At 49.0% G+C, this 25,573-nt stretch overlaps 1 protein-coding gene across 1 annotated transcript in view; it reads left to right on the forward strand.

The window, feature by feature from the left end:
• The window catches only part of PRKCE (protein kinase C epsilon), a 544,098-nt gene that overhangs the window by 513,492 nt on the left and 5,033 nt on the right, over positions 1-25,573 (forward strand). The window contains exon 14 of the mRNA XM_025354242.1: positions 2,321-2,467. Coding sequence (XP_025210027.1) covers positions 2,321-2,467 — 147 coding nt within the window. The remainder of the gene's footprint in view (positions 1-2,320; positions 2,468-25,573) is intronic.

The raw sequence follows: 25,573 nt of genomic DNA on the forward strand, positions 1-25,573 counted from the left end.
TATGCCCAGCAGAGCTGGCCACTATCCCAGGCCCCAACACCAGCCCATCACATCTCCCTGTGAGTCCCCTGCCAGCATACCAGCTGAGCCCTTTTATTTTGGAGACCTTAGAGCAGTGGCCTTTAACTAGGGGCAATTTTGTCCTGTTCCCTTAGACATTCAGTAATGTCTGGAGATATTTTTGGTGCTGCTGGCATGCAGTAGGTAGAGGCCATGGAGGCTGCTAAACTGCCTGCAATGCACAGGACAGCTCTCCCCACCCACCCTGCAAAGAAGTATCCAGTCAAAAATGTTAACAGCACGAAGGCTGAAAAACCTTGACCTACAGAGATCCAGAAGTTAGAAGTCATGCCTAACCGGTTAACCAGTTCGTGAGGGTGAGACGTTCATGAGAAGAGCATTTTCCCCCTGAGAAGAGCGTCTGGCTCAGGGGCAGTTCCTGAGATGCCCAAACCTCTGTGTTTATCCCTGACCCTGATATTTCCCCTCCCAGAAAAGGGAGGACGGGAGGAGCTGAGGAAGTGAGGAGTCTACTGCACCCTTGGCCTCAAAACACTTCATGCAGTCACTTGACTACAGGGCCAGACCAGGATTTCCATGACTCTAGCCACTGGGCTGTGTCTCCGAGGGCCTATGTGAAGGTGATGCAGAACTTTAGAGAAGGCCATTTGTATCATAGAAGTATGCAGTGCACAACCTGCGCAACAGTAAGTGGCTGTGCCACAGTCTTCCTCCCTCAGCACTGTGCCCTGAGACCCAACCTTTAGCCCCTCACTCCATCATCACGATTTACTGAGTGTACAATGGGAACCAGGCACTGAGCCAGGTTTGGGGCAGATAAGACAGATTCCTAAATCATAGAGCTCACCAAGGGGAAGAGATGTTTTGACAAATTATAATTTAAATAAACCAGAAGCATGGGGTCTACGGTATCAACAGAGGAGGGAATCTGGGGAGGCTTCACAGACGAGGTAGCATTTTGAGTAATTCCTAGAGAAGGCCTAGGGACTGGAAAGGGACTTTCAACCAGAGGGAAGAAAGAATGCAAAAGGACAGCAAGGTAGATAGACAGGGTTCAGGCTGAGGAGCTCCTGTGTGCCAAACTAAGGAGTATGGACGTCATGGTGGGAGCCATCCAAGGAGTTAAAGTAGGGGTTACCTTGCTGACTTGTAGATGAGAAAGATGAGGCACACTGGTACCATTCCTGACTCATGCCTACTCTCCACCCCTTTTACTCTTTATCTGGGGCTGTCCCCTCCAGTCGCATTGAACTCGAGGCCAGGTGCTTTGGTTCCAAGGGCACCAGGCAAGAAATAGTTAGAGGCTCTCTCCCTTGCTGATTAAGCCTGAAATTATACCAAAGATGTATTCCTTTGGATTATAGTTTATTCTCTCAAGTTATTCTGTTTAGACATTCAGCCTTCACACTATGAAATGTGACATTTTGTCTCTAACACACATACACACACAACACACACGTGCTGTTATTTCGGGTAGCTATCAGAAATATTTCCACCCACTGGCACTTTTTTCCCCCAAGATTTTATTGGTATACGTGTGTTCGATTAAATTAATGTTTACCCTCAGGACTGACTCATTTAATAGGAATAACAAGTTCACCTAGGTGTGTGAGGCACACAAGACACCACCCAGAAAATATAAAACACATCTATGTGATTTTTACCTAGAAGCATCGAAAAGGAATAAGCCTTTTTCTTGTTTTTTATCTTTTGACCTTCATGAGCATTTTGTGTAGAGATTGCAAATTCAAACATAAAAACAGTGGAGAGGGGCTGGGTCCAGGAATAGGAAAGGAGCAGGAGGAGGTATTAATACATTTGATCATTTACCTGGTCCTTATTCCTTACCTCAAAAAGGACTGTTGACCTCTCCGTGTAAATGAGTTTATTAGACCGCAGTCTCCCTGATGAGAAGACCTGAGAATCTGAGCGGGATCAGAGAGTAAGAGCCAGAGTTCCTAATCCCAGCTTGGCCCCTTGCTAGCTGGGTGACTTCGGCCAAATTAGCTGACCTCTGTGTGCTTCTAGTGCCTCGTTTATAATATAGAGACAATGATAGTACCTCATAGGGTGAAATGAGTTGATACATGTACTAGGTCTAGAATGGTGTCTGGGACATAGTCAACTCTATGTAAGAGTTTAAAAAAAAAAACCCAACAGATGTGGCCCCTGAAATTGCAAAGAACAGACTCGGGAGGCGATGCTGAAGATGCTGCCTTGGCTGATGTCCATCTGTCCCTCATAGCCTGTGCTGGCCAGGCCTCTGTCACTAATTCCGACTCTGTCCTCATCCCCACAGTTCATGACGAAGAATCCCCACAAGCGCCTGGGCTGCGTGGCATCGCAGAACGGTGAGGACGCCATCAAGCAGCACCCATTCTTCAAAGAGATTGACTGGGTGCTCCTGGAGCAGAAGAAGATCAAGCCACCCTTCAAACCGCGCATTGTAAGTTGGTCCCTGTGCATGCTCGGCACCGTGGGTCGGGCCCAGGTACTTGCGGGGCAGGCTGCGTGCACCCAGGAAGAGCGGTCAGGGGATGTCTATTACAGCAACAATGACAAAGGGCGGAGGTGGCTGAGGCTCTCCCTAAGACAGTGTCTTTGGGCCCCACATGTTTGCTGTTGAAAACATGTAACCTACTACAGCAGCACCCAAGATGATGATTTACATGGGCCACAGGACACCTTTTGTGTTAATAGAGATTCAATTTATTTATTTAGATTGAAAATGACTAATGACACTAGTTTTCTATGTATGGCAGAGACATAAGGTTTCTTTATGAAGAACTGGGTTTGTTTTCTAAATGGGTCAGTTTAAAGGCAAATATTAATTAAATATTAGCCGTGGTCATTCTGTGGAACTAGCACAGAGCGCGAAGCTGGGATTCACTGACTGGCAGCGGGAAGGATGGTCCTGCGGGGAGCTTCTGGGAGGCCCACTGCGTAAAAGCGCATTTCTATGAGATACCCTCTCCCTTCTCGGCCGCACTTTCCCTTCTACCTTCCAGATTCTCAGACCTGCTGTGATGCCAGTTGGAGGGGGCATGTAACACAGGGCAGTTGAAGCTCAGAGCTTTCAGTCTGGGCTTGATTCACAGAATAAAGACCGTGTCCTGGCAGTGGCCTTCTGCTGGAATGGGACGAGGGTCATGTTGCAGTCCTTAAAGTTATATAGTGTATGTGTCTTAATTCTGTTGTGTTGTAGCCCATTGAAGCAATCAGTCATTCAGACTGACAATTGAGGTAGCCGGCTGGCAGGCTTGCTGGGAGGTGAAGGGGATGTGCAGTGTAAGAGTTTACTAGGCAGGGGCCCCAGTGCTGTGGGGCTGTGGAACTGGGGTCCCAGGCAGGGAAGACTTGCCATCAGGCAGTCAGCCCTCGGTCACCCGGCATACTGTCAGATGAGCCCCTGCTCCCCTTCTCCAAGTGCAGAAAAGACCTTCCTGTGCCTTGTGAACCATCAGAGAGGAATTCCATTCTATTCAAGGAGATTTTCTGGGGAGCCGTTACTCCCCAGAATGACAATGTTGTGATTCTTAGAAATGTTCCACGGTGGGAGTGGGGGTGGGGGATAGTGTCAGTGGACGGGTGGGGTCCAGGCCTCAGCCAGACTCGAGCACATGGGGTTGAACGTCCCCGGATGCTTGGTCCCGTCACCACTCCTCATTTGCTTCCTCCTTTGGTTTTCATGTTTTCGCTGGATAGCACAAGCTTGGAACAGCCCAGATTTAAGATCACCTTCTTTCTTTGTAAATATCACTTCCTCTTCAGCCCCTCTCCACCACAGCTCCAGGCCCACTATTCCAAGCCAGGAGGGCTTAGAGTCTAAGCTCCCTGGGCCAACTGTCCCCTGCTGCCACAGGGCTCCCTGCACATGCCACAGCCTGCCCGATGGCTGGGGGCTGAGGACCTCTGCAAGTCACCTTTAAGGACAGGATTAACTGTGCCCCTGGCAAAATAGGGGAAGTAGGACCCCAGAGGCCTAAAAAAGGAGGAGGAGAAACTAAAGGCTCAGATGGTAGGGTGAATTTTAATTTCTCTTTAATCTAAGTTAATCAACCCAAAGAAGAATGAGAAGTAGGGCTAAGAATCCAGGCCCAACTAACAGAAACGCAGGATGAGACTGAAGCTGAGGGGATTATCAGTGCAGGGCTACAAGATGACTTAAACTTGAGTCTCCAGATCTCAGCAAAACCACATTAAACCAGGCTTACAGAGCACCAGTCTCCAGCTGTACTGGCAGAGATGCAGGAGCAGCCCCTTCCTGCTTGGGGAAGAGTGGGGAGGCCCAGTGGAGCCCCAGGGGGCACCATCAGCAATGGGTGTGAGGAGAGAGAGGGTCTAGGGTGTGGCAGAGGACGCCAGGGGGTTTTGTTGAGAGGCCACAGGGTGGGAAGGAAGTAGGGAAGAACCTTAATCATAAAAGACACAAAGGGAGTTTTAGAGTGTGGATTCATGAAGAATCATCTCTCCCTGAGGTACAGCAGATTCCAGAACACTGCCAAAGCCCTTTCCAAAGCCCTGGCAGTCACAGGAATTCTCACTGGGGCTCACAACTTTCAGTTTGAGACTTTGAGCCTATGAAAGTGCAGGGCTTCTGAGAGGCATCCCTCTTTGAGCAGCACGTGGCAGGAAGGGTGTGAAGAACAGGGGTGAGGTGAACAGGTGCGGGGCTGAGGGATGGGAAAAAACCTAGACAGAGAGGAGAGAGGAAGAGAGGGAAGGACAAACCGGGAGGGAGGCAGGCACATGACTTACTCCACTAACATGCAGGCATTGCCTTGCCTCAGACAGGCAGGGAGCCCCTTAAAGCTCTCCCTGGCCAGAAGTGAAGGTGCTCCTGTGGGCAGGGGTATGAGGGGGCCTGGGAGCCAGCAGGAGGAAATACATCCCTGAGTCAGGGGTCAGGCAGGAGTCCACCTCTGCCTGGATGTCTAGAGCACAAGGGACCTGTGCTTTCTGTCCTTGGGCCTCTTGAGAGTTCCCTGCTGGGAGTAAAGAGCAAGAAAGACCCTGTTTGTTTTCTTTTGCCTGGAGGGTCAAGGAAGCCTTCAGGGTCCTTATCACCCCATGAGAGGCTGGCAAAGAGAAAGGATGGGGCTGTCCAGGAGCTCCCGCCAATTTCAAAACTGCCTCAGTCTTCCTAAAGACTGACTTCGTCATTGCCTTGAAGGGATCTCCTGTGCATGTTCCCACTCCCCCTGCCTCCCCAGACCTTCAGAGTTCACCTCAATGCTCAATGCTGTGGAGAGGGGCGGGGTCAGGGGAGAGGGCATTGATTAGGTAAGTTTGAATTCAGTTGGGAGGAGAGAATTAGAACATCTGGAAAAAGGAAGGCTGAAACGGAAAGCTGACGTTGTTTAAGAGGTGTTTCTGGCCACACTTGGAGCTGACTAATGTTGATCCTTAGAGAGTTCTCAGCTGCAGGTCTTTAAAGACTTCTTCAAGTTATTTAAATGTCTGACATTTACAACCTTGGCGCTAGAGATTTCTCTCAGGAGAAATACCAAAATTGGGGGAAAAAAATAAAAAAGAGCAGTCCACATCTAGTTAGCAGGTTGGAAAAGTGACCCAAATCTGTCCCTAAGTCGAAAGCTCTTTTCTGAAAAATGTCAATGGCACCAGCCCGAGTCATCTGTGGGCTTGTGTAGAAAGAGCAGAAATACATTTTAAATAGGATGAAAGCCCAAGGAGTAAAGCCCATGGCAGTGATGCACATACTGCGTTTCTCATCTCAGAAAGCCTCAAAAGACTAACGGGAAAACTCACTTGAGGTTTTCATGCGCCATCGCACCCCTGTAACCAACTCGGGGCTGAGCCCGGGGATGTGGGTGCCTGCCTAGCTCAGGTACCAGCAGTGAGGACAACTCTGTGCTGCGTGAGCAGAGTCAGCCTTACCATAGGCAAAACAGATGGCCACCCACAGAGGCCACTGGAGAGCCACGGGGAAGCTGAGGTGCACCCCACAGAGGCCACTGAGAGACACGGGGAAGCTGAGGTGTATCCCCACAGAGGCCACTGGGGAGACACAGGGAAGCTGAGGTGCACCCCACAGAGGCCACTGAGAGACATGAGGAAGCTGAGATGTACCCCACAGAGGCCACTGAGAGACACGAGGAAGCTGAGGTATATCCCCACAGAGGCCACTGAGAGCCATGGGGAAGCTGAGGTGTATCCCCACAGAGGCCACTGAGAGACACGGGGAAGCTGAGGTGTATCCCCACAGAGGCCACTGGAGAGCCACGGGGAAGCTGAGGTGTATCCCCACAGAGGCCACTGGAGAGCCACGGGGAAGCTGAGGTGTATCCCCACAGAGGCCACTGAGAGACATGGGGAAGCTGAGGTGTATCCCACAGAGGCCACTGGGGAGACACAGGAAAGCTGAGGTGTACCCCACAGAGGCCACTGAGAGACACGGGGAAGCTGAGCTTCATCCCCACAGAGGCCACTGAGAGACATGAGGAAGCTGAGATGCACCCCACAGAGGCCACTGAGAGACACGAGAAAGCTGAGGTGCACCCCACAGAGGCCACTGAGAGATATGGGGAAGCTGAGGTGCACCCCACAGAGGCCACTGAGAGACACGGGGAAGCTGACCTTCATCCCCAAAAAGGCCACTGAGAGACACGAGGAAGCTGAGGTGCCCCCCACAGAGGCCACTGGAGAGCCACAGGGAAGCTGAGGTGCCCCCCACAGAGGCCACTGAGAGACACAAGGAAGCTGAGGTGCATCCCACAGAGGTTGTCCTTCTATTCAGGGGGCAGATTGCCATCACAAGACAGGATTTCCTTGGACTTAAGGCATCAAATAACTTGAGGACATGTGAGATGCCTTCCTAGAAGAACTGGGAAAGAAAGGGCTTTGACAGGGAAGAGGGAAAACTGGTTTAGATCCCAACATTGGGGAAAAGCCTCCAAGTCACCGGATCACAAGCAGCCAGGGACAGTGTGCAGTTGTTGGTCCTGGCTCTTTGACAGACTCCAAGTCAAAGGCAAGACACTGTGAGAAGGGAAAGGATCAAGTCCGTGAGCAAACACCGTCAGCCTTGCAATTTGGCGGTGGCCTCAAGGAGACATTGGGCATGTGTTTAAGCAAGCAAGGAAAGCAGCTGCACCAGTGCCCTAATCTGGCAAAACTGGATACCTCCAGGGTGGTTCATTCAAGTGCCTGAAGCCCCTGAGGGAGCTCCAGGTTTCCTCTGTCTTGGGTTACCTCCACTTGCTTCCAAGCCATGCCCTTTTGGCATCATACCAGAATGCCACCAGTCTCCAGAAACCTGAATTAACCCACTCCTCAGCTGGCCATACTGAATCTGGGTGACCTGGGGGGTGCCCTGCCTGTCTGATACAGGGAGGATCTGGTTTTGTCAGGTGGTTGGTGCTGGAGGTGAAGCTGGGAGAGGTCATGTCACTTACAAAGAGCCAGGATGCAGTGACATATTTTTCCAGAGCTCCTGACCCTCTCCACTCTCACTACAAGGACAGAGCCCCTTCGTGGAAGAACCTGCCAGGCACAACAAGGCTGTACTCTGCCCAGGCTGGCTCGCTAGAGGCTGGGGGCCCCTGGGTCACCACCACAGAGGCCGAGGATGCAACAGCACAACAGCTTTCAGGCCTGACTTCCATTCCTGCACAGGAAGCCTCGCCCCTCTGAGGCTATCACCAAGGAGATTGTCCAGATTCATAGCTGGAATTTGGCCTCTGGTCAGGTTCCATCACATACCTCAATTGGCTTCTGTTCCCCCCAGGCTTTTGCCTTCTTGAGATGTCTGCTAAGCTGAGATTTCTGCTCCCCTGGCTCCTAAGCCTCCCTTGTCTAACCCCTGCCCTGACTCACCAGCTGTCACTAGTCCAACTGGGTTTCCTGACTACAGGCCAACATCCCTTTGTACTAACCCCCACCCAGTGCAGTTTTCAGTGGCCTCTGCTTCAGCGTGGAGACTTTCCTGTCTTTCGTTCTCTCAGCTCTCTTACGTATTCTCCCTCCTCCACTTTCCCTTTTGTATTCCTGTTGTTCACCCTCTGTCCACCCACGTAATGAACTGAGTTTGTGCAAGCGATGTGCCATCAACACCAAACCAAAGACTGCACCATCACGTACTCAAATCAATTTTCCGGGGTGGCTTGCTTCAGAGCAAGGACACACAGTAGGGGGCTGTTTGGTGGCAAATACCCCAGCACTGAACAGTCGGGGAGACAGGAAAGCCAGCAAGGCTGGAGTCAAAGCCTTTGATGCTGGAGAAAATCTCCAGCCCTAGAATTCACTGATCTATCCCATTGGGGATTTCATCCCAAGATAATGGCATGGTCTAATTGCCAATGAAAGTAGCACATTTCACTTTTGTGTTACTGGTGGGCTTGCCTTCTTTGGGGACTGTAGGGGCAGAGTGATGTGTTTGGTGTGGTTGAAGGGCACCATCTGACCTTGCAGATCTTGGGGACGTTCTGCTCACTCCTGGCTTCCCTGCTGTATACACATTCCTTCCCCTCAAAAGCGTTCAGCTCTGAGACTCTGGCTCCCAGGGCTTCAGCACTGGAATGGGGGGAAGCCAGCTTAGGGGGGAGAGATTTGCCTCCCCAGAAACCTAGTTGTCCTCAGTGAAAGCCAGAGGCAATGAGGGAAATGCTGGCCAAGTAAACTTCTCTTTGTGTACATGTTCTCTCTTTTCAAGTTTGCTTCAGTGTGAATGTCCCTCTTTAAGGTAAGGCCTCCAGAGTGGGGAGTCTCTCCAGGTAGGTGAGCCCTCAGGCCCGGTGACATAGAGGCCCCTCTCAACCTCATGATCCGTTTCCATCCAGCCATCCGCGCTGCATGGCGGGACCCCCGAGGGAGGCCTCTCCTGCATGCTCCTGCATGACTGGGCTGTGCTGAGAGAAAACCTGGGAAGTGGGCTCGAGACCCGCACACTTCACCAACGTAGCGACCTGAGGAGGAGCCCTGTTGAACAGGCAGCCCCTTCCCCTAAAGCCAGCCCACCTGCCTAGGGACCACCAGATAGCATGGGTTGTGATGATGGAGGCCAGTTATGACACCATCCTCATCCTCTGTCCTGGCAGAGCTGGGGCAGGAGCAAGGCTGGGTTCTGCAGCCCCTCCTGAGGACATCCCCATGGACCGTGTCCACCACATCCAAGCGGCTTACCATCCTAGAGGCTACAAGATCCCTCCAAGAGCCAGGGCTCTGATCCAGGGCTGGAGGGCATGGGAAAAGTCCAGAAACCTGTTTTTGGTGGTTGGCCCAGCAGGTGGCATGGCACAGTGGACAGGATACTGGCTTTGACTTCTGAGAGACTTGGGTTGGAATAAAATTGCTGTCACAGGAAAGCCATGTGACACTCAGAATTCACCTCACCCCTAGACCTCTGGCTTCCTTGAGCCTCCTTATCTGTAAAATTGGGTTACTATGAGAATTCTTCCCTCATGGAATTATAAACAGGAATAGCTGGGTACTGTGGTTCCTACCTATAATTCCAGCACTTCGGGAGGCCAAGGCAGGCAGATCACTTGCACTCAGGAGTTCGAGACCAGCCTGGACAACATGGCAAAACCCTGTCTCTACAAAAAATGCAGAAAGTAGCCAGGCGTGGTGGCATGCACTTGTAGTCCCAACTACTTTGGAGGCTGGGGTGGGAGGATCGTTTGAACCCAGGACGTTGAGGCTATAGTGAGCCATGTTCATGCCACTGCACTCCAGCCTGGGTGACAAAGTGAGATCCTGTCTCGAAAAGAATTATAAACAGGAATAGATAATAAGTCTAAACTACTTTGTGCACTGTAGATTCTCAATGAATTTTAATTCCCCTCTCTCCATTCACCACCCCTACCCTGGCCTTTTAAAGGCCCTCTTCTTCTCATCCCCAAACTCCAAGAATCAAGAGTTAAGAATTGCAGGAGGTTGGTGTGATGTTTGGAGGCTGGGTTTTGGAATCAGATGCAACCAGGTTCTAATTTGGGCTATGGGATATTGGGAAAGTCACCACTTCTCTCTGAGCCTCGGTCTGCTGATCATAGTACGGGGGTTTTAAATATCTACCACCCAGGGTTGCTGTGAAGAGTCAACAAACCTAATTACATGAAACGAGTAGCACAGTGCCTGATACAGGTGAACACTTGGATGGTGTTGATGCTGATGGTGAGGAGGACAACAGGAGACTGAGGCCAAGGGAGGCTGGACTGCATAACACTCCTGTCCCAAAGGGACTGAGGAGCCAGGAGTTCAGATGAGGGGATGGCACCATCCAGCAAGGCACCAGCCATTACAGGGCAGAAAGCATCTGAAGACAGGGAAGGAGCACAGTTCAGAATGCTGAGGCACCCGTGGTGGCATCATTCCAGCACAGCCACTGGTATGAGCTGAGTGCCAAGAGGAGGGAGGTACTGTGCGAGGGAGGTACTGACTCACCCCAGGTGCCAGCATTCCCAGCCCTTTTTGCCTCTTGGGATGGCACCCCAAGTTCCCCCACATTTTCAGCACCCCCCACCCCCCGCCGGTCCCCTGCTTTTACTCTGTGACCATGCTTACCACCTTGACGTTCCCTGCCTTCATTCTCAGTAGTGTTTTTGCTGGGCACAGCTGTGCAGCTCTCAGCACCCCAGCCTTGAAGTGATAGCGGTCACCAGTGAGACCCTGTTCCAGCACAGCAAGCTCCCAAATATTTCTAAGCTAAACAGCCTCAGCGGAGCATCTTTGACTCCACACAAGTGATTTCACCATTTGAGAATTCCGATTGCAGGAATAATTCTGATTGCAGGAACGTTCCTGTGGCCTGGGGGTGGGAGGGCCAACGAACACATCATTTTCATCCCCTACCCCCACTCCGGGGAAGAGTTGGAGGCCTGGGCTGGCCTGGGCTTGGCTGGGCACTTTCATAAGCTCCTGAGCTTTTCTTTATGTCTTAATGGCTGTTACTTTGGTATATGCCTTCCTGGGTTCATCAAACTAGTGTTTCTTGAACGTAATCTCCTCCCTGCCCCACCAGCACTTGAAGTAACACACACACAACTCACTGGGGAGCAGGGGAGGACTTCCTAGGCCATGCCTGATCAAGCCAGAGGACAGCAGGAGGAATCAGGGAACATTTCACAGAGGAGCTGGAACTTGACAGAAAGCTGGGAGGGGTCAGGAAGAAAGAACTGCCTCGGAAAAGGCATAAAAGGAGAAAGGGAAAGGCAGGATTCAGATCAATAATATTCAAGAAGGATTTGTTGAACATGTCCTTTGTGCCCTCTGTGAAGCCCTGAAGCCCTAGAGGGAGAAGCTTGACAAAGGCAAGGAAAGAATCTTCTGCCATCACCCTAACATTGCCACCTTGAAAAGCCTCGATGGCAGAATCCGTGGTAATGCAAAACACTTAAGGGATAATAGGCAGTAGGGTAAAATCTGGCATCTGACCCCTAACAGGATGCTCATTTGGGAGAGGGATTTGGAGCTTTGCCTTTCAGGGTTAGAGGACAGGGAGAAGAGGGCCTCCCCAAACAGGCTGGGAGCCAGGGTTTCTGTGGGTCCTGAGAGCCTGTGTCAGCCCACTTCCGGTCTTGGGTCTTGCAGAAGATCCTGTCCGAGTCGGGCTGCATTGCTGGATAAGTAATGCCCTCCTGCCCATCTCTGTGGAGAGGACTAAAGGATGGTCTAGCTGCCAGGAGGGACAGGGGTCAGAGCCTGGTTTGTGTGTATTGAAGTGAAGGCAGACAGAGCCTCAACCCCTCCCTCATAGAGGGGCTCAGCCCTCCAGCCAGCGTCTGTTCCCGGAAGACTACAGGCACCAAGGGGCACTTTGCAAGCTGACTGGGTTGGCGGGGGCGGGGGTGGTTCTGCCCGCGTCAAGTGGAGGACCTTTGATCTCTGGAGGCATATATGTCATGGAAAAGAGACACTCTGGGGAATCCAGTTTTGCCCTTGGAGGATCAGTGCCTTCTTTACTTCCCATTGTTTGTGCTGGGGAGGGGGATGATAACAGAATTAGGTTTGACCGAAACTTAACATCCCATTGTTATTCTGGAATTCTGGGATTTGACTAATACACAGTAGGTTTGTGAAGGTTCATTAAGTTTCCACATCAACCTCAGTCTCCTCAATGTGAGAAGGCCTGGCCACATAGTGGCAGCCCCCTGCCCTCCATGTTCCTCTGGCTACTCCTTTCTGGACCTACTCCACCTCAACAGCAGCTTTCTTGGAGCACAGAGCTTGGATGTCAATGGAGTATTTCAGGTGTGAGAGCCTAGCTAGGTGTGGAAGAAGGTGGTGAATGGCTAGGCCAGGGAAATATGAAATATATTTGCCTTAAGTAAGGACATGGAAAGATAAGCTCTCCAGAGTAGGGCTTATCAACTGAGATGACTTAGAAAATAAACCAGATCCTGACCTAGGACTTTAGCCGCACTCCTTCCCCCCCAGCGCAGCAGCTGACATCTCAGCTAGTGTTGGCAGTAATAGGATTTGCAATCTTCCTGGGAGGTATGGCAGACTCGGACTATAGGGACCTGGGGTGTGGGTGTTCAACCAAATAATTGAGAAGACAGTCACCCAAAATGTGGCACTTCAGAATGCAGCACCCACCTTGTATCACTGACAGTGAGCTAAGGGGAAGTGCTGGACAGAACGGGGTGCTGGTCTCCACTGTTACCATCTGCGAGACCTTAAGAAATTCACTGACTCTCTCTGCTCATTTCCTATAAAATGAGGGACTTAAGTAATCCCTAAGATTTCTTCCAGCCCTAGCTACATGAGAGCAAGGATTTGCAGGGTTTTTTAATCAATTGTATTGCAATAAAATTTACATAGAATAAATGCACCCATTTCATGTCCACATTCTGATGCATTTGAAAAATGTATATATCCGTGTGACCACCAGCACAATAAGTATATAGAACACCTCCATCCTCCCAAGAAGTTTCCTGCCCATAGCCCCAGGCAACCCTGGTCTGCTTTCTGTCACTGGAGATTAGATTCGTCTTTTCTAGAGTTTCTTATAAATGGAGCCACATAGCATGTACTTTTTTTGTGTCTGCCTTCTTTTACTTGGCATCATGTTTTTGAGATTTGGGACTTATAATTTTAACTTTAGTATGGAAATTTCCAAACATACGTAAAAGTAGAGCGAATCATTGAAGGGATCCCCATGTGTTCATCACGCAGCGCCAACAATTAGCAATGCACAGTAATTAGCAATTAGCAATCAAGGGAGACAGTTCTATCTGTTTTGTTCACAGATGCATCCCCAGCAATGAGAACAATTCCTGGCACATAGTAGGTATTCAATCTGTATTTGTGGAATGAACAAATGAATTCTCCAGATCTACAGTCTTTTTTTCAGCTCTATCTCAAAATTCTCCTCTCACCTTTTATGGCTCAAGATCAGTTCCAGTGTATGCCCGGGGATTTGGGGTCATAAGATCCTGCTTTAGGAAACCTGAAATTATTGTTGAATGGTGAGAGAAGGTGGGTGACCTCATCTTGACTTGAGAGGCACATATTAGAATGTTTACAGTTCCCATTTCACAGGCAGTGCAATAATAAATCCTGGGCCAAGAGAACTGATCTCTATCTAGAACATTTTCCTAAATAAGTGGGGGAGAGATTGGTAAGTGGAGGAACTGGGTCTTTGCCAGGGCCATATTGGAAAGTTTCTTCTTTGGATACCAAAAATATCCCTGGAATGGTAAACCCAACAGCTGTCAGCAATAACACGGCTTTGAAAAGTAGACGATAAATGAAAAAAGGCCCCCAGTTAGAAGCAGAATGAGTCCAAGTTGCCACTGTTTTCTTACCCACTTCCAGCTGGAGACACAGGCTCCTGCTGCATCGCCAGGCTCGGGTCCTGCCACTGCACATCCTGCTGCAGGGGGCCAGCTCGCTGCAGGGGGCCAGCTCACTGCAGGGCCTGGCTCAGCAAGCTCAGGCCCCAGGCAAGCCAGGGCAGGCAGGGTACTGTCTCCTCCTGAGGCTCTTTATTCCTGGATAGCCACACAGCATTTTCTACATCATGTTCTATCCCAGGCATCTCCTGGGGTGCCCCTAATGTCTATGAAACAACCCCAAAAGACTTGGTGGGGATGGCGGCCTCTTGCACTGTGAGGGGTACACAGCAGAATGCAGTTGTTTGTTTGATCTTAACACAGCAACACTGCTATTGACAGAAACCATTGAACTGGCAGCTTGTGCTGGGCACAGTGCTGCGTGTCTTTGTGCAGATGGCTGCATCGATGCCTCCCGGCAGTTCATCATAGAAGGCAGGATAGCACATGCCAGGGGCACAGCCTCGGGGTCAGAACAAGCTGATTCCAAGTCCTAACCCCACCTCTTGCCCAGCCTGCACCTTAGACAAGACATCTAATGCCTCGGAGCCCATTTCCCCATCTTTACAATGGAGATGTGATCACAGCACTCTGCTCCCTGTGGAGTGGGTGTGAGGTTACAAGAGCCGGGCGTGGAAGGCATCAAAGCACTGGCAAAGTCTCCATCTGCAAGCTTTGTTATGTTTTCCTCCTAAAGAAGCTCAGGCTGTCCCAGGCACTAAGCTGGTGCTAGAAATACAAGGCAGATGCCCATGTGGAGCTCCAGTCCAGTGGAAAAGACACTTCAGAATGAGTCATCATTTAGCCCCAGTTATGAGGAGTACCAAGAAAGAGAACCCCGGCACAAGGGTCAAGGTATATACAGGAGGCGACTAGCCTGGTTTGGGGATCATTCCCCCAGGAAGAGGTATTTCCTTTCCCATACAGCAGCACCAGACACGTCCCTTGAGTAGCCTCATGAATGGTTTCAGAGCTCACATGCAGCATCCTCTCAGTCTGGCTCTTGGAGGGCTGGTGGGCTCTGGCGGAGAGAACGGCTGTGGCGCTCTGCCATCCTCCAGAGACTCTGCAGGGTTCATTCCATTAGCTGGGAGCCTGCAAAGCTAGGCTGAGCTGGGCCCTGCTAGTGTCAGAAGCCTCAGGCCCTCTTTGCCCCCAGGCACTGCCAGCCTCTTGGGGAAGCTAAGACTCCTGGGGGCACTTAGCAACATACCCAGGCTGTTTCTAAATCCCAGAGTGGATGTCATCTGGGGCCAGTGTACACTAGATGGACGATGTGGACTCATCCATAACCAGGTGGCCCGATGTGGCTGGAATGTATGCTTTATATTTTTGTTACCAAATTTCAGAATCAACGTGTCACAGCCAAAGGAGTGCATAGGTGTGGGCCTGGGAGGGCCTGGATGGGCGTGGGAGGGTTTGAGGAGCAGGAATAAGCGCCACCCCTCAGAACTGCCCAGAAGTGCCTCCTTCACTAACAAGAATGGAGACATAATGTGTTTGGAGCTAATGCTTTGAGACTATTGGCTTCACCTGCACGTAGAAGATACCTCTGGAAAGAGGCTTAGACACAGAGTCTACATCCGGGGGAGTGTTCTCAGCCATTTTTACATGAGACAGCCTTCCCCGCAGAGCACCGTATGGTCACTGAGACCAGAGGGGATGCCCCGTGCTGGGGACCCCTGTGATCTGAAAGACTTCAGCAAAAGGGGGCACTTCAGGTCCTGAAAATACTTCTCAGGGCTTTCTCCTTTATGTGGATTCCTCAGAGACAGTTACTGTACCACTTAGAAAGCCAGGCTTTTTATAAGGGAAATGTTTAAATCAGTGGTTCTTAACTTAGCAGTGGTATCACTACCCCCTTGGAGAATCTGATATAGTAACCTCTGTCTTCAGGAAAACCCCGAGGTGTCCATAAACACGGTACACTATTCTATATTCTACCAGGTTCATGGAAATTCTGAAGCCGTCCTCCGAGGCAGGGGTCTACAAACTGCAGCCCATGGGCCAAATCCAGCCCACCACCTGCTTTTGTGCAGCCCTAGAATAAGAATGGTTTCCACACTTTTTTTAATGGTTGAAGAATACTATTTCATGACATATGGACACTGTGTGGAATTCAAACATCAGTGCCCATAAAGTTTTATCGGAACACAGCCACGGTCATTCATTTACATAGGTTCATGCTGCTTTTGGGCTACAGTGGCAGAGTGGAGTGGTTATGACAGAGACCATATGGCTCACAACATCTAAAATATTTCCTACCTGGCCTTTCACAGAAAAAAATCCAACACTTGCTCCAAGGGTGGGAACCCCATTTAAGAAGCTTATTTTATATTCCTTACTTTTGCTTAAAATGATTGAGCCATGGAATTTAGACATAGAAGCAGCATTGAAAGTGTCCTTGAAAAGCTTCTCACTTTACCAATGGCAGACGAGGAACGTGTTCCCCAGTTTTGCAGGAGCAAGAGCCACGAAGGTGCTCTGTCCTGGGCCCTCCCTTTTTTCTGTAGGCTTCTGAATTGGCACTGCCTTCCGAAGGAACCTTTAGGTAGTTGCCCTGAAGTTTTGTTTCAAAGCATCATAACACATGTTAGAAGTTTGGTGGCAGTCCCTGAAAGCTGTGTCTTTAGACCCCAGCTAATTCCCAAACGATAGTTGGCTGAACTCCTTTGATCTCTATTTGCTGGGTGTAGGGGAGGAAGTTTGCTGTTAGCTAATACCTGAAGCAGAGTTTTCCTTTTTCCTAAAGGAACTCCTCAAATGGAATTTGTAAAAAAAAAAAAATTTTTTATAGTTTAGCAAACAATAATGAGACTGGAGAGGGGAAATAGTTGAATTCCATCAAATAGCGGACCTGATAGAATTCAGTTGTGGTTGATTGTTCAGAATGCCTGGCAGTCTGAGAGAATTTGGTCCATTTAGCAAATAGATATGTGTGTCTGACTGCCTCCAAAGGAGTGAAGCAACTTTCCCTCAGAAGTGGTTTAGCGAGGAAGCCAACCAGATTATGGGGAAGGGGCCTGTGAGGCCCGGCCTGAGGCTTGGGCAACTTGTCCCTACGGCTACAGGGGCCACCGAGCTGCCAAGACCCTTTCCATTGGGCTGGGGAATGGCGGGCCAAGTGGCTTCCCATTTTAACTGCCATTTGTGCCCTTGTGCTTAAAAAGCAAGTGGGTCTTCAGTTTCTTCTCCCTTAAAAGGTGGAAGCAGTGATCTTTTCAACAATGTAAAGGTCACACACTGGAGGACTGTGAGACCCATTCAGCCAGGAGATAACTTTTTAAAATCGAATTAGTAGGCCACATTTAAAAAGAGATGTAAGTGAAAATGTAGACTGGGGCATTTAGTGGCAACTCCAAAGACCTGGGATCCCTGGGTCTGTGTCCCCGACAGGCGGCAACAGCTGGTGAGGCATGCAGCCCTCAGCTTGCTGGGCTCCTCAGTTCCCGGGGCGCCCAGGCTCCCCCGTGCCATTGGACTTTGTGCACACACAACACAACACACACAGACATCCAAAGACACACACATGTCCCACTCATTAGAAAGAAAAGGAGATCTGATGCTTTTTAATGTTTTTGAGATAAGATCTGGCACTGTCAAACCCAGGCTGGAGTGCAGTGATACGATCTTGGCTGGCTTGCAACCTCTACCTCCTGGACTCAAGCCAACCTCACACCTCTGCCTCCTGAATAGCTGGGATTACAGGCACATGCCACCATGTCTGGCTAATTTTTGTATTTTTTTGTAAAGAAGGGTCTCACTATGTGGCCCAGGCTGGTGTCAAATTCCTGGGCTCAAGCTATCTACCTACCTCGTCCACCAGAAGTGCTGGGATTATAGGCATGAACCACCATGCCCAGCCAAGAGATGGTGTTACAGCCTGCAATTTTAGCCAGCAGTGCTAAAATTTGCTTCCTTCCTTGTTTTTCTAAATTCCTTCCTTGTTTTTCTCATCTTATTCCAGAAAGTTTAAAGATGGCCCACCAGTATACATAAAGTTTACTATGAATGTAATGTCAGTGGAAAGGAAGAAAGAGAAAACAGCACAGGAAGGCAAAAAGGAATCAGGAATGTTCTTTTGGGTGGGTCACATAGTTGGCTCTTGGCCTCCAGTGAAAACTAATTGGTTCTAGATTTCATGTGCATGGGAGAAAAATGCACACAGGTGGCCCAGGTGAAACAATGATTATTCCGTGAACTAAGACCAAATAGAAAGTTCTCTCCAGGATCATCCCAAAGACAATTCTGTTTGTTCTAACCATACAGTTGTGATCTATAGATGTATCGAGGAAGGAACAATGCCAATAATTTACTCGATGCCATCTACTGTTCTTACCACTTGATTGTATTCTTTCATTTAATCCTTATAACAAATATGTGGGGAGGACTACTAATGTCCCCATTTTATGGATGAGAAAATGGCGGCACAGAGATTACATAATTAGCCCGAGGCCACAAAGTTAGTACCTGGAGAGGCAGGCATAGAATTCAGGCAGTTGGGTTGCAGAGCATGAAGGCTAAGCCACTAAGCTACCTCCTCTCACAGATCGGCATTTAAAGAAACCAGTCTGATTCCACGAGAGTTCTCAGATGTCCCGATTTTATAAAGACCAATATAAAATAGACCAAGAAGTCATGAAGCTGAGAAGGAATGCCAGTATATAGCAGGAACTTGCTATGTGTTGGAGGAGGCCAAATCTAGAATGGTCTTAGGCTCCTAAGCAGGCCTTTGGACAACAACAACAAAAAAGGCCTTTTGAAATTGTTAAAAGAAGAAAGAAAGAGACCCATGGCCTTTATATGGAGGGACTCCACCAGGCTGCCCATCAGAATCACTTATGGAGCTTTAAAAACTCACTGTCTGGAGATTCTAATTCGTCAGGTCTAGGACCATGCTCAGGTGTCTAAATAGCTGTGTTTGGCTTTTATGCACAGCCAGGATTGAGAACCACTGTGTTAAAAAATGGCAAAAGGCAGACCTGTTATTTTGCCTCCAACTTTTCTCCAAAGACAAATAGCTCCAAAGTACAAAGGTAAGGGTGAAAACCACAAAGGGAAAACTGAAACCCAAGACAGGCAAATTACATTTAATAAAGCTCCCCTGGGGAACCCTATTATTCCATGCCCAGACCAGATCCCAGCGCAATTAAACAGAATCTCTAGAGTGGGACGAGCATCTCAGTGGGTTGAAGCTCCCCCGGGTGACTCCAGTGTAGGTCCAGGTGAATTATATTCCAGGTTACGGAAGAATCTGCTCTGCCTACTGGTTGGTAAATTGGAAATGATGGGATAGAGTAGTGATACCAAGTGATAGGAGAAAAGCAAACAGTCTCCCAGTATTCAGAAACTGGGAAAATGTGGACTTAGGACACTTTGAAATTGATATTATTAAAGCAAGTTTCTCGAAATTCTTAATGAGAAGATAGTTTGTGGACATTTAGGGAGCAGTAATAATCACGTGAAGCAATTAACTTCATTTCCAGCAGAGAAATGCTCAGCCATTTGTATCTTTATTGCAGCAAAGCAACTGAGCAAAATGAAAACAGTGACCATGGCTGGTTGCTTCTCAATCAATTTCACAATCACACCCCAAAGAGTGCTGGTGGGACTTGATGTCACCTTTGTAAGAGGGCTGTTTCAGGGGCCAGGTCAAATGGCTCTGGTCCTGATCCTGTGCTAAATAATATTTGCATAAGTGTCCCAATAGATTGGAGGCATGCCAATCAAATTTTAGGATGACATAAAGCTGGAGGATATAGCAGATAAGATGAATGATAGACTTAAAATGGCATTTGCATTGTATTTTAAGGTTTATCTGGACTTTACCTGTAACCCTCAGAAAGCTAGGTATGTCTGTTATCTCTACTTCCTAGCTAAATACACTGAGATTCAGAGAGGTAAATTGCAGAATCATGGTGATCTTGACAGGCTAGAAATATGTCCCCAAATAAGAAGAAATCAAGGTTAAGTGTAAAGGATTACGTCTGGATTTTAAAAACCAATTTCAAGCTGGGTATGGTGGCTCACACCTGTAATCCCAGCAGTTTGGAAGGCGGTGGTGGGAGGATCGCTTGAGCCCAGGAATTTAAGCCCAGCCAGGGCAACACAGCGAGATTTCGTCTCTCTACTTTATATACTTAAAAAAAAATTTTTTTTAATCAATTTCAGAAAAATAAGATTGGAGTTTTATTAGTTGCCCAGGGCTACTGTAACAAAGTACCAAAACCTGGGTGGCTTAGAACAACAGAAATTTATGATCTCACAGTTTGAGGCTAGAAGTCTGAAATCAAGGGGTTGGCAGGGTCTTGCTCCCTCTGAAACCTACAGAAGAATCTTTCCTTGCCTCTTTCAGCTTCTGGTAGCCGCACATGTTCATTGGCTTGTGTGGCACAGCTTCAGTCTTCACACATGTGTCCCCATGTCTCTTCCCTCTGTGCATGTCTGTCTCTGTGTCCAATTTCCCCTCTTATAAGGACACCAGTCATATTGGATCAGGGCCCACTCTAATGACCTCATCTTCATTTGATTACATCTGCAAAGAACTTATTTCCAAATAAGACCACGTTCTGTGGTGCTGCGGGTTAAGACTTCACATATCTTTTTGGGGAGACACAATTCAGCTCATAATGGGGTAAAATTGGATTGATACAACTAAGATAGTGTCAACGTTTTCTCATAGCTATTTAAGAAAAGATAAAACATTGATACTGTCTTAGACAACGTTAATATAATTTAAGGGTTCACGCCTACTAGAAAGTAACACCACTGCACTTGGCACTGTTCAGACCACAGAGGCAGGAACCTAGCACTCACCTCTGGCCACCAGCTTCTAAGAAGGAGATGGATTTAAAAAAAAAAAAAAATGGCTGGGCACGGTGGCTCATGCCTGTAATCCCAGCACTTTGGGAGGCCAAGGCAGGCAGGTCACCTGAGGTCAGGAGTTCAAGACCAGCCTGACCAACATCGAGAAACCCCGTCTCTACTGAAAATACAAAAGTTAGCCAGGTGTGGTGGCACATGCCTGTAATCCCAGCTACTTGGGAGGCTGAGGCAGAAGAATCACTTGAACCTGGGAGGCAGAGGTTGCAGTGAGCCAAGATTGTGCTATTGCACTCCAGCCTGGGCAACATGAGCAACACTCCATCTCAAAAAAAATAGAGAACTGCCATGGACTCCCGATAGAAAGTTCCATGGGCAGTCCAGTGCCAGATGACCCCTTTATATGTTTTGACCTGTTTACTATAAAGAAAATCCAAAAGTATGAATATTTCTTGGCTAACAAAATTATAAAGAGGAAGAAGGGATGACAGATGATTATGTTTAGAGAAATTTTTAACTAGAGAGTTAAGAGATTCTCATTTTTGCCAGGCAGGGCACTATGCAGTGATACCTTCTTTATTTCATTTAACTTCACACATCAGTATGAGTATATAAACATATACACATATATTATTTTAATTCGAATGTATGGCTATAAAGAATATATGCATCTATGTGAGGATCTAGTTGATGTTGAGGAAGTGTTCTAATTATTTAAATTCTTTTTCTTTTAGAATATTTAAAGGAGAAAAGTGGAGCTTAGATAAGAATATGGACATTTCAAAGCTAGGACGAACTTGGGATTTGGCTGTTATAGTGACTAAAATTATTTTCAGCCAATGAACATTAAGTGTCTGCTGTGTGCCCTGCCTTGCAGAAGGGGCTAAATGCATGATCCAGACAGTGCTATAGGAGCTGGGAGGAGGGCAGGGTGAAATGAGACTGGAGTTAGGGAAGTTATAAGAAGGAGGCTCACATTGGACCTAGAAGGATGCTGGCATTTGGGAGACCATGTAGAGACAGCATGTCTCAGTTCAGGTCACACCCCATGAGGCAGAGGACCTCTGGCTTGGGGTCATGAGGCTACTTGTGCTGTTGCTGTCACGCCAAGCAGAGTTAAGGGGGAAGGTAGGGACCAACAAGGTGGCCACATGAAAGCCAGCCCTGTGCCCCAGCCTGTAAGATCAGGGAGGTTTCTCAGTGCTTTAAAACAAAGTCATCTGTTGATCTCCTGGGAATCAAATGAAGACAGAAGCAGACGCTGCTGGCTCCTCCGAAAGCTTGAGTTTATGACTTCAGCACAGTGAGGGCTGTGAGAGATTGTGCTGGCCAGACAGGAAGTAAGCATTGACGCTGCCTGCCCACCTCTGTCCTGGGCTCCCACCACTACCACAGCTGCTGAGCCTCTAGGCCTCAGAGTTGCCTGAGCTCTAAGGCAGGCCCAGTCTCTGAGAGGGATATGGAGTGACCTGAAACTCTTATTTCGTTCAGTTCCACCTCCTCCCTGACTACAGACACCAAAAATGTGCCCTTCCCCCAGAGTCAGTCCCAGATTTCTCAAATCCAAGACCTTATTTCTGAAACGATGCCAGAGGGAATCGGAATGTTGTTTTCCTCTAACATCAACCACAGGGGTCAGGGACATACCCACCAAGTCCCTAAACATATCTGTCTTGATGGAATTTTCCCAAACCGTGGTCGAACCTGTTTCTGTTTCTATCTTGAGTCAGCAATTAGAGAACTCTAGTGCCCCAAGTCCTGGGAGAAGACATTTCATTAATTGGGCCTAAGCCTACCTGCTTTGCAGGCCCCATGGTGCTAGTGATGGTCTGGCTCCAGGCCCTTCATGAATCAGACTACAGCCATAGCCCTCTTCACCCCCTGCCTCCACTTCCCAAAATCAAAACACCCCCTGACGGGACAGTAGTCCCTGCTCCTGAACCCAGATCACGTTACTGGCTCTAGATAAAGTAGCAGCAAGAGAGGTGCATTTATTAATTTTTTCTAGCCGATATCTATTGAGTACGCAGTATGTGCCAGGCATTGTGCTAGGCTGGGGATAGAATGGTGAGTTCAGCGCAGTCTCTGCCTGCAAGGAGCTCATAGATTAGTTGAAAAGAAGAGGCCTCCTCAGTGTGGCGAGTGCTAAGTTAGGAGAGATGGTGAGGGCACCCACAAGAAGCTTTGTTCAAGTAGCCTTGGAGGGACAAGGAGAGTTCCTGAAGGAAGGGCACATACATGGAGGTGGGGAAATTGCATGGATGTGGGGCAGAAGGCAGGGATGGGGGAGGGCATTCCAGGTAGAGGGATAGCTGTGCAAGGCTGGAGGCAGGAGAAAGCAGGAGGAAGCCCCACAGTTGGACAGTGCCAGGGAGATGAAGCTGGGGGAGGCGGCAAGGACAAGCTCCTGAAGGGCCTCAGAAGCAGGTGATTGAAAGATCTCAGGACTTTACCCCAAAAGCAGTGATGTGCAATGGAAGCATCTCAATTGCTGGAGGAAGCACTAGGATGTTCAGGCAGTCCTGGGCTCAGTCCTAGTTCTGGATTTGGAGGCACAGAAAGAAAGGTAAGACTCAGCCCCTACCTTCAGGAAACTCATTGATGGGCAGATTCCATGCACTGTGTTGGGTAACAACCAAGCTGTGCGTGATGCATGCCCATGGCACACGAATGCTAAGATTTGAAGGCATGATGGGAGCTATCATTTATTGAGTGCCCTCTGTATGCCAGGTTCTGCAGAAGGAACCTAACATCGCATCTCACTCAGTCCTCAAGGCAGCCTATAGTGTGCCTGTTACCACCCCCATGTGACAGATGAAAAGATCACGGCTTAAAGAGGTTAACTTCACAGCTTCAATAACCAGGAAGGGATGGCACCAGGATGAGCTCAGCCAATGATCTTCCTCCTACTCTATGCAGCCTTCCCTAAGTGTGGGCCGAAGGTTGTAGGAAAGGCTTCAGGGATTAGGAGGGGACCGGAGAGTTAGAATGGTGTTCCCTGTGTCCCACTGTCATCTCTCAGGCTCTGCAGTGGGGGGCAGGAGCCTGACATTTAGGCATTAGGGGAGGCAGGGATAACTGAGGATCACGATAAACAAGTGTCTCTGAGAGCCTGCCCCTCAGAACCTTTAAGTCAAGTCCTGTGCCTGCTCTGTGAGGGAGGTAGCAGCTTTTCAAAGAATGAAATCGGTGAGTAAAGAATATAATCTGCAGTTCTTTCCAAATTCGAGGATGCTGTGCTACCTACATACCATTAATAGGGGATGGGTTTTCCCAGGGACGTTTGCTTTGGAAAACTCCCAAGCCTCTAATGTTAACACTTAGAGATTGCACATAGTGGGGATAGTTATTTGAATTAGAAATGGGTGACTCACATGTACCTAAAATCTCTCCAAGGAAAGTAGGGTAGGGGCCAAGTAGTGTAAGGAGATGGGTGAGCCAAGTCTGTAACGATCATGAGGAATGGCCTATTCTCTCGAATGCCACAGATGATTCTGGAACCTCAAGAATCGCAGAGCTGAGCTAAATGGCTCTCCAAGGTAGACCACCATGAAGCTAAAGTCCTCTGGGAATGACACCACTAGCAGTATTGACTGAGCCTGGTTCCCTGGTTCACAACAGCAAGTTGTGAAATTCAGACCTCCTGTAGAATCTAGCTTTACCATTAAGCTCAGTTGACCTCAAGAAATGAAACCAGCTTCCATGATTAACAGACACTAATGACCAACAGGTGAAACACAATCAGGTAAATAGGGAGAGCCAGTGCCAGACAGCTTACAGAGTTTCTGAAGTCCTTCATACACAGGTTCCTCTCATTAGCAGCCAGCTGGGAGGGAGCTGGGGGTGATTCTGAAACCTGGAGAATCCTGGTCACTATATCATGCATGAGTTGAAAAGAGGGGGCCTCCTCAGTGTGGTGAGTGCCAAGTTAGGAGAGATGGTGAAGGCATCTCCTGCCTCCACGCCTTATACAGCCAGCTCTCTGCCTGGATTATACCGGTCTACCGTAGACCTGGACATGGCCCGTCTTTGGTGATGTTACAAATGGAACATTCCTCTTGCTGTATTCCTTGACTCTCTTTTTCTCTCTACTGCCACCCCTACTACTCCAGTGTCCCCTTCAGCTCCAGCTCCCCCCAGCGTGGATGCCCCTGGCTTGCCTTCTGGGATGATACCCAGTGCTTCCCCAATTGTTGCCACAGCCTGCCCAGCCCACTCCTCCCTCTGGACTCACTTCACCAGGCACAGAGGGCCCATAGCCTGCAATCCTCCCCAGTCAGTGAATCCCTCCCCCTTCCATAGAGATCTTCAGAAGAGGTGTCCCACACCCTTTGCCCAGGCGCCACCCTCCCGCGTCGATGTGCGTCACTGTTGGGATGGTCTTTGTTGTTTCCCTCTCAAGCAGGGCCCTCCTTTTCCTCTTGTTCTGTACACACTGGAGAGGGAGAACAGATGGTCCTCCTGCCGGGGGCCAGCCCTCCTGGCAGAGGTGACCAAACCACCCAGCTTTCCCTTCTCAGGGGCAGCATGGATGCCCATCAGCTGCAGGTTCTGTTTCTGGGAATCCCTTGGGTTTTCTGTGTGTCCTCTCCTTCCGCCTTCCAAGGTCTCTGAGACCTGCTGACCTATGCAGCTCAAGCCCAGAAAGAAGACACCAGGCAGGACTGGTGGTGCTAAAAGATGGTAGAAATCAGTTTGTCCCTTCTCCGTGCTGTTTGTGATTCTGATTTCAACCTGGGGCCATTTGAAAACAGTCCCCTGCGCAGCTCACCAGCCCATGTTACCCCTATCTTCCCGGACTCACAGCTGTCTGCCACCATGCTTGCCAACTGGCAGGCCTTTCTGGCTTTATTTTGCCTAGTGGTGTTACCTAAATGTCTCCTGGTTGAACTTGACTCTTGTTATATCATCCAATTTCTCCCGTGTCCAGATTTCCA

Source organism: Theropithecus gelada, chromosome 13 (assembly GCF_003255815.1).
Source record: "Theropithecus gelada isolate Dixy chromosome 13, Tgel_1.0, whole genome shotgun sequence".
Taxonomy (NCBI): domain Eukaryota; kingdom Metazoa; phylum Chordata; class Mammalia; order Primates; family Cercopithecidae; genus Theropithecus; species Theropithecus gelada.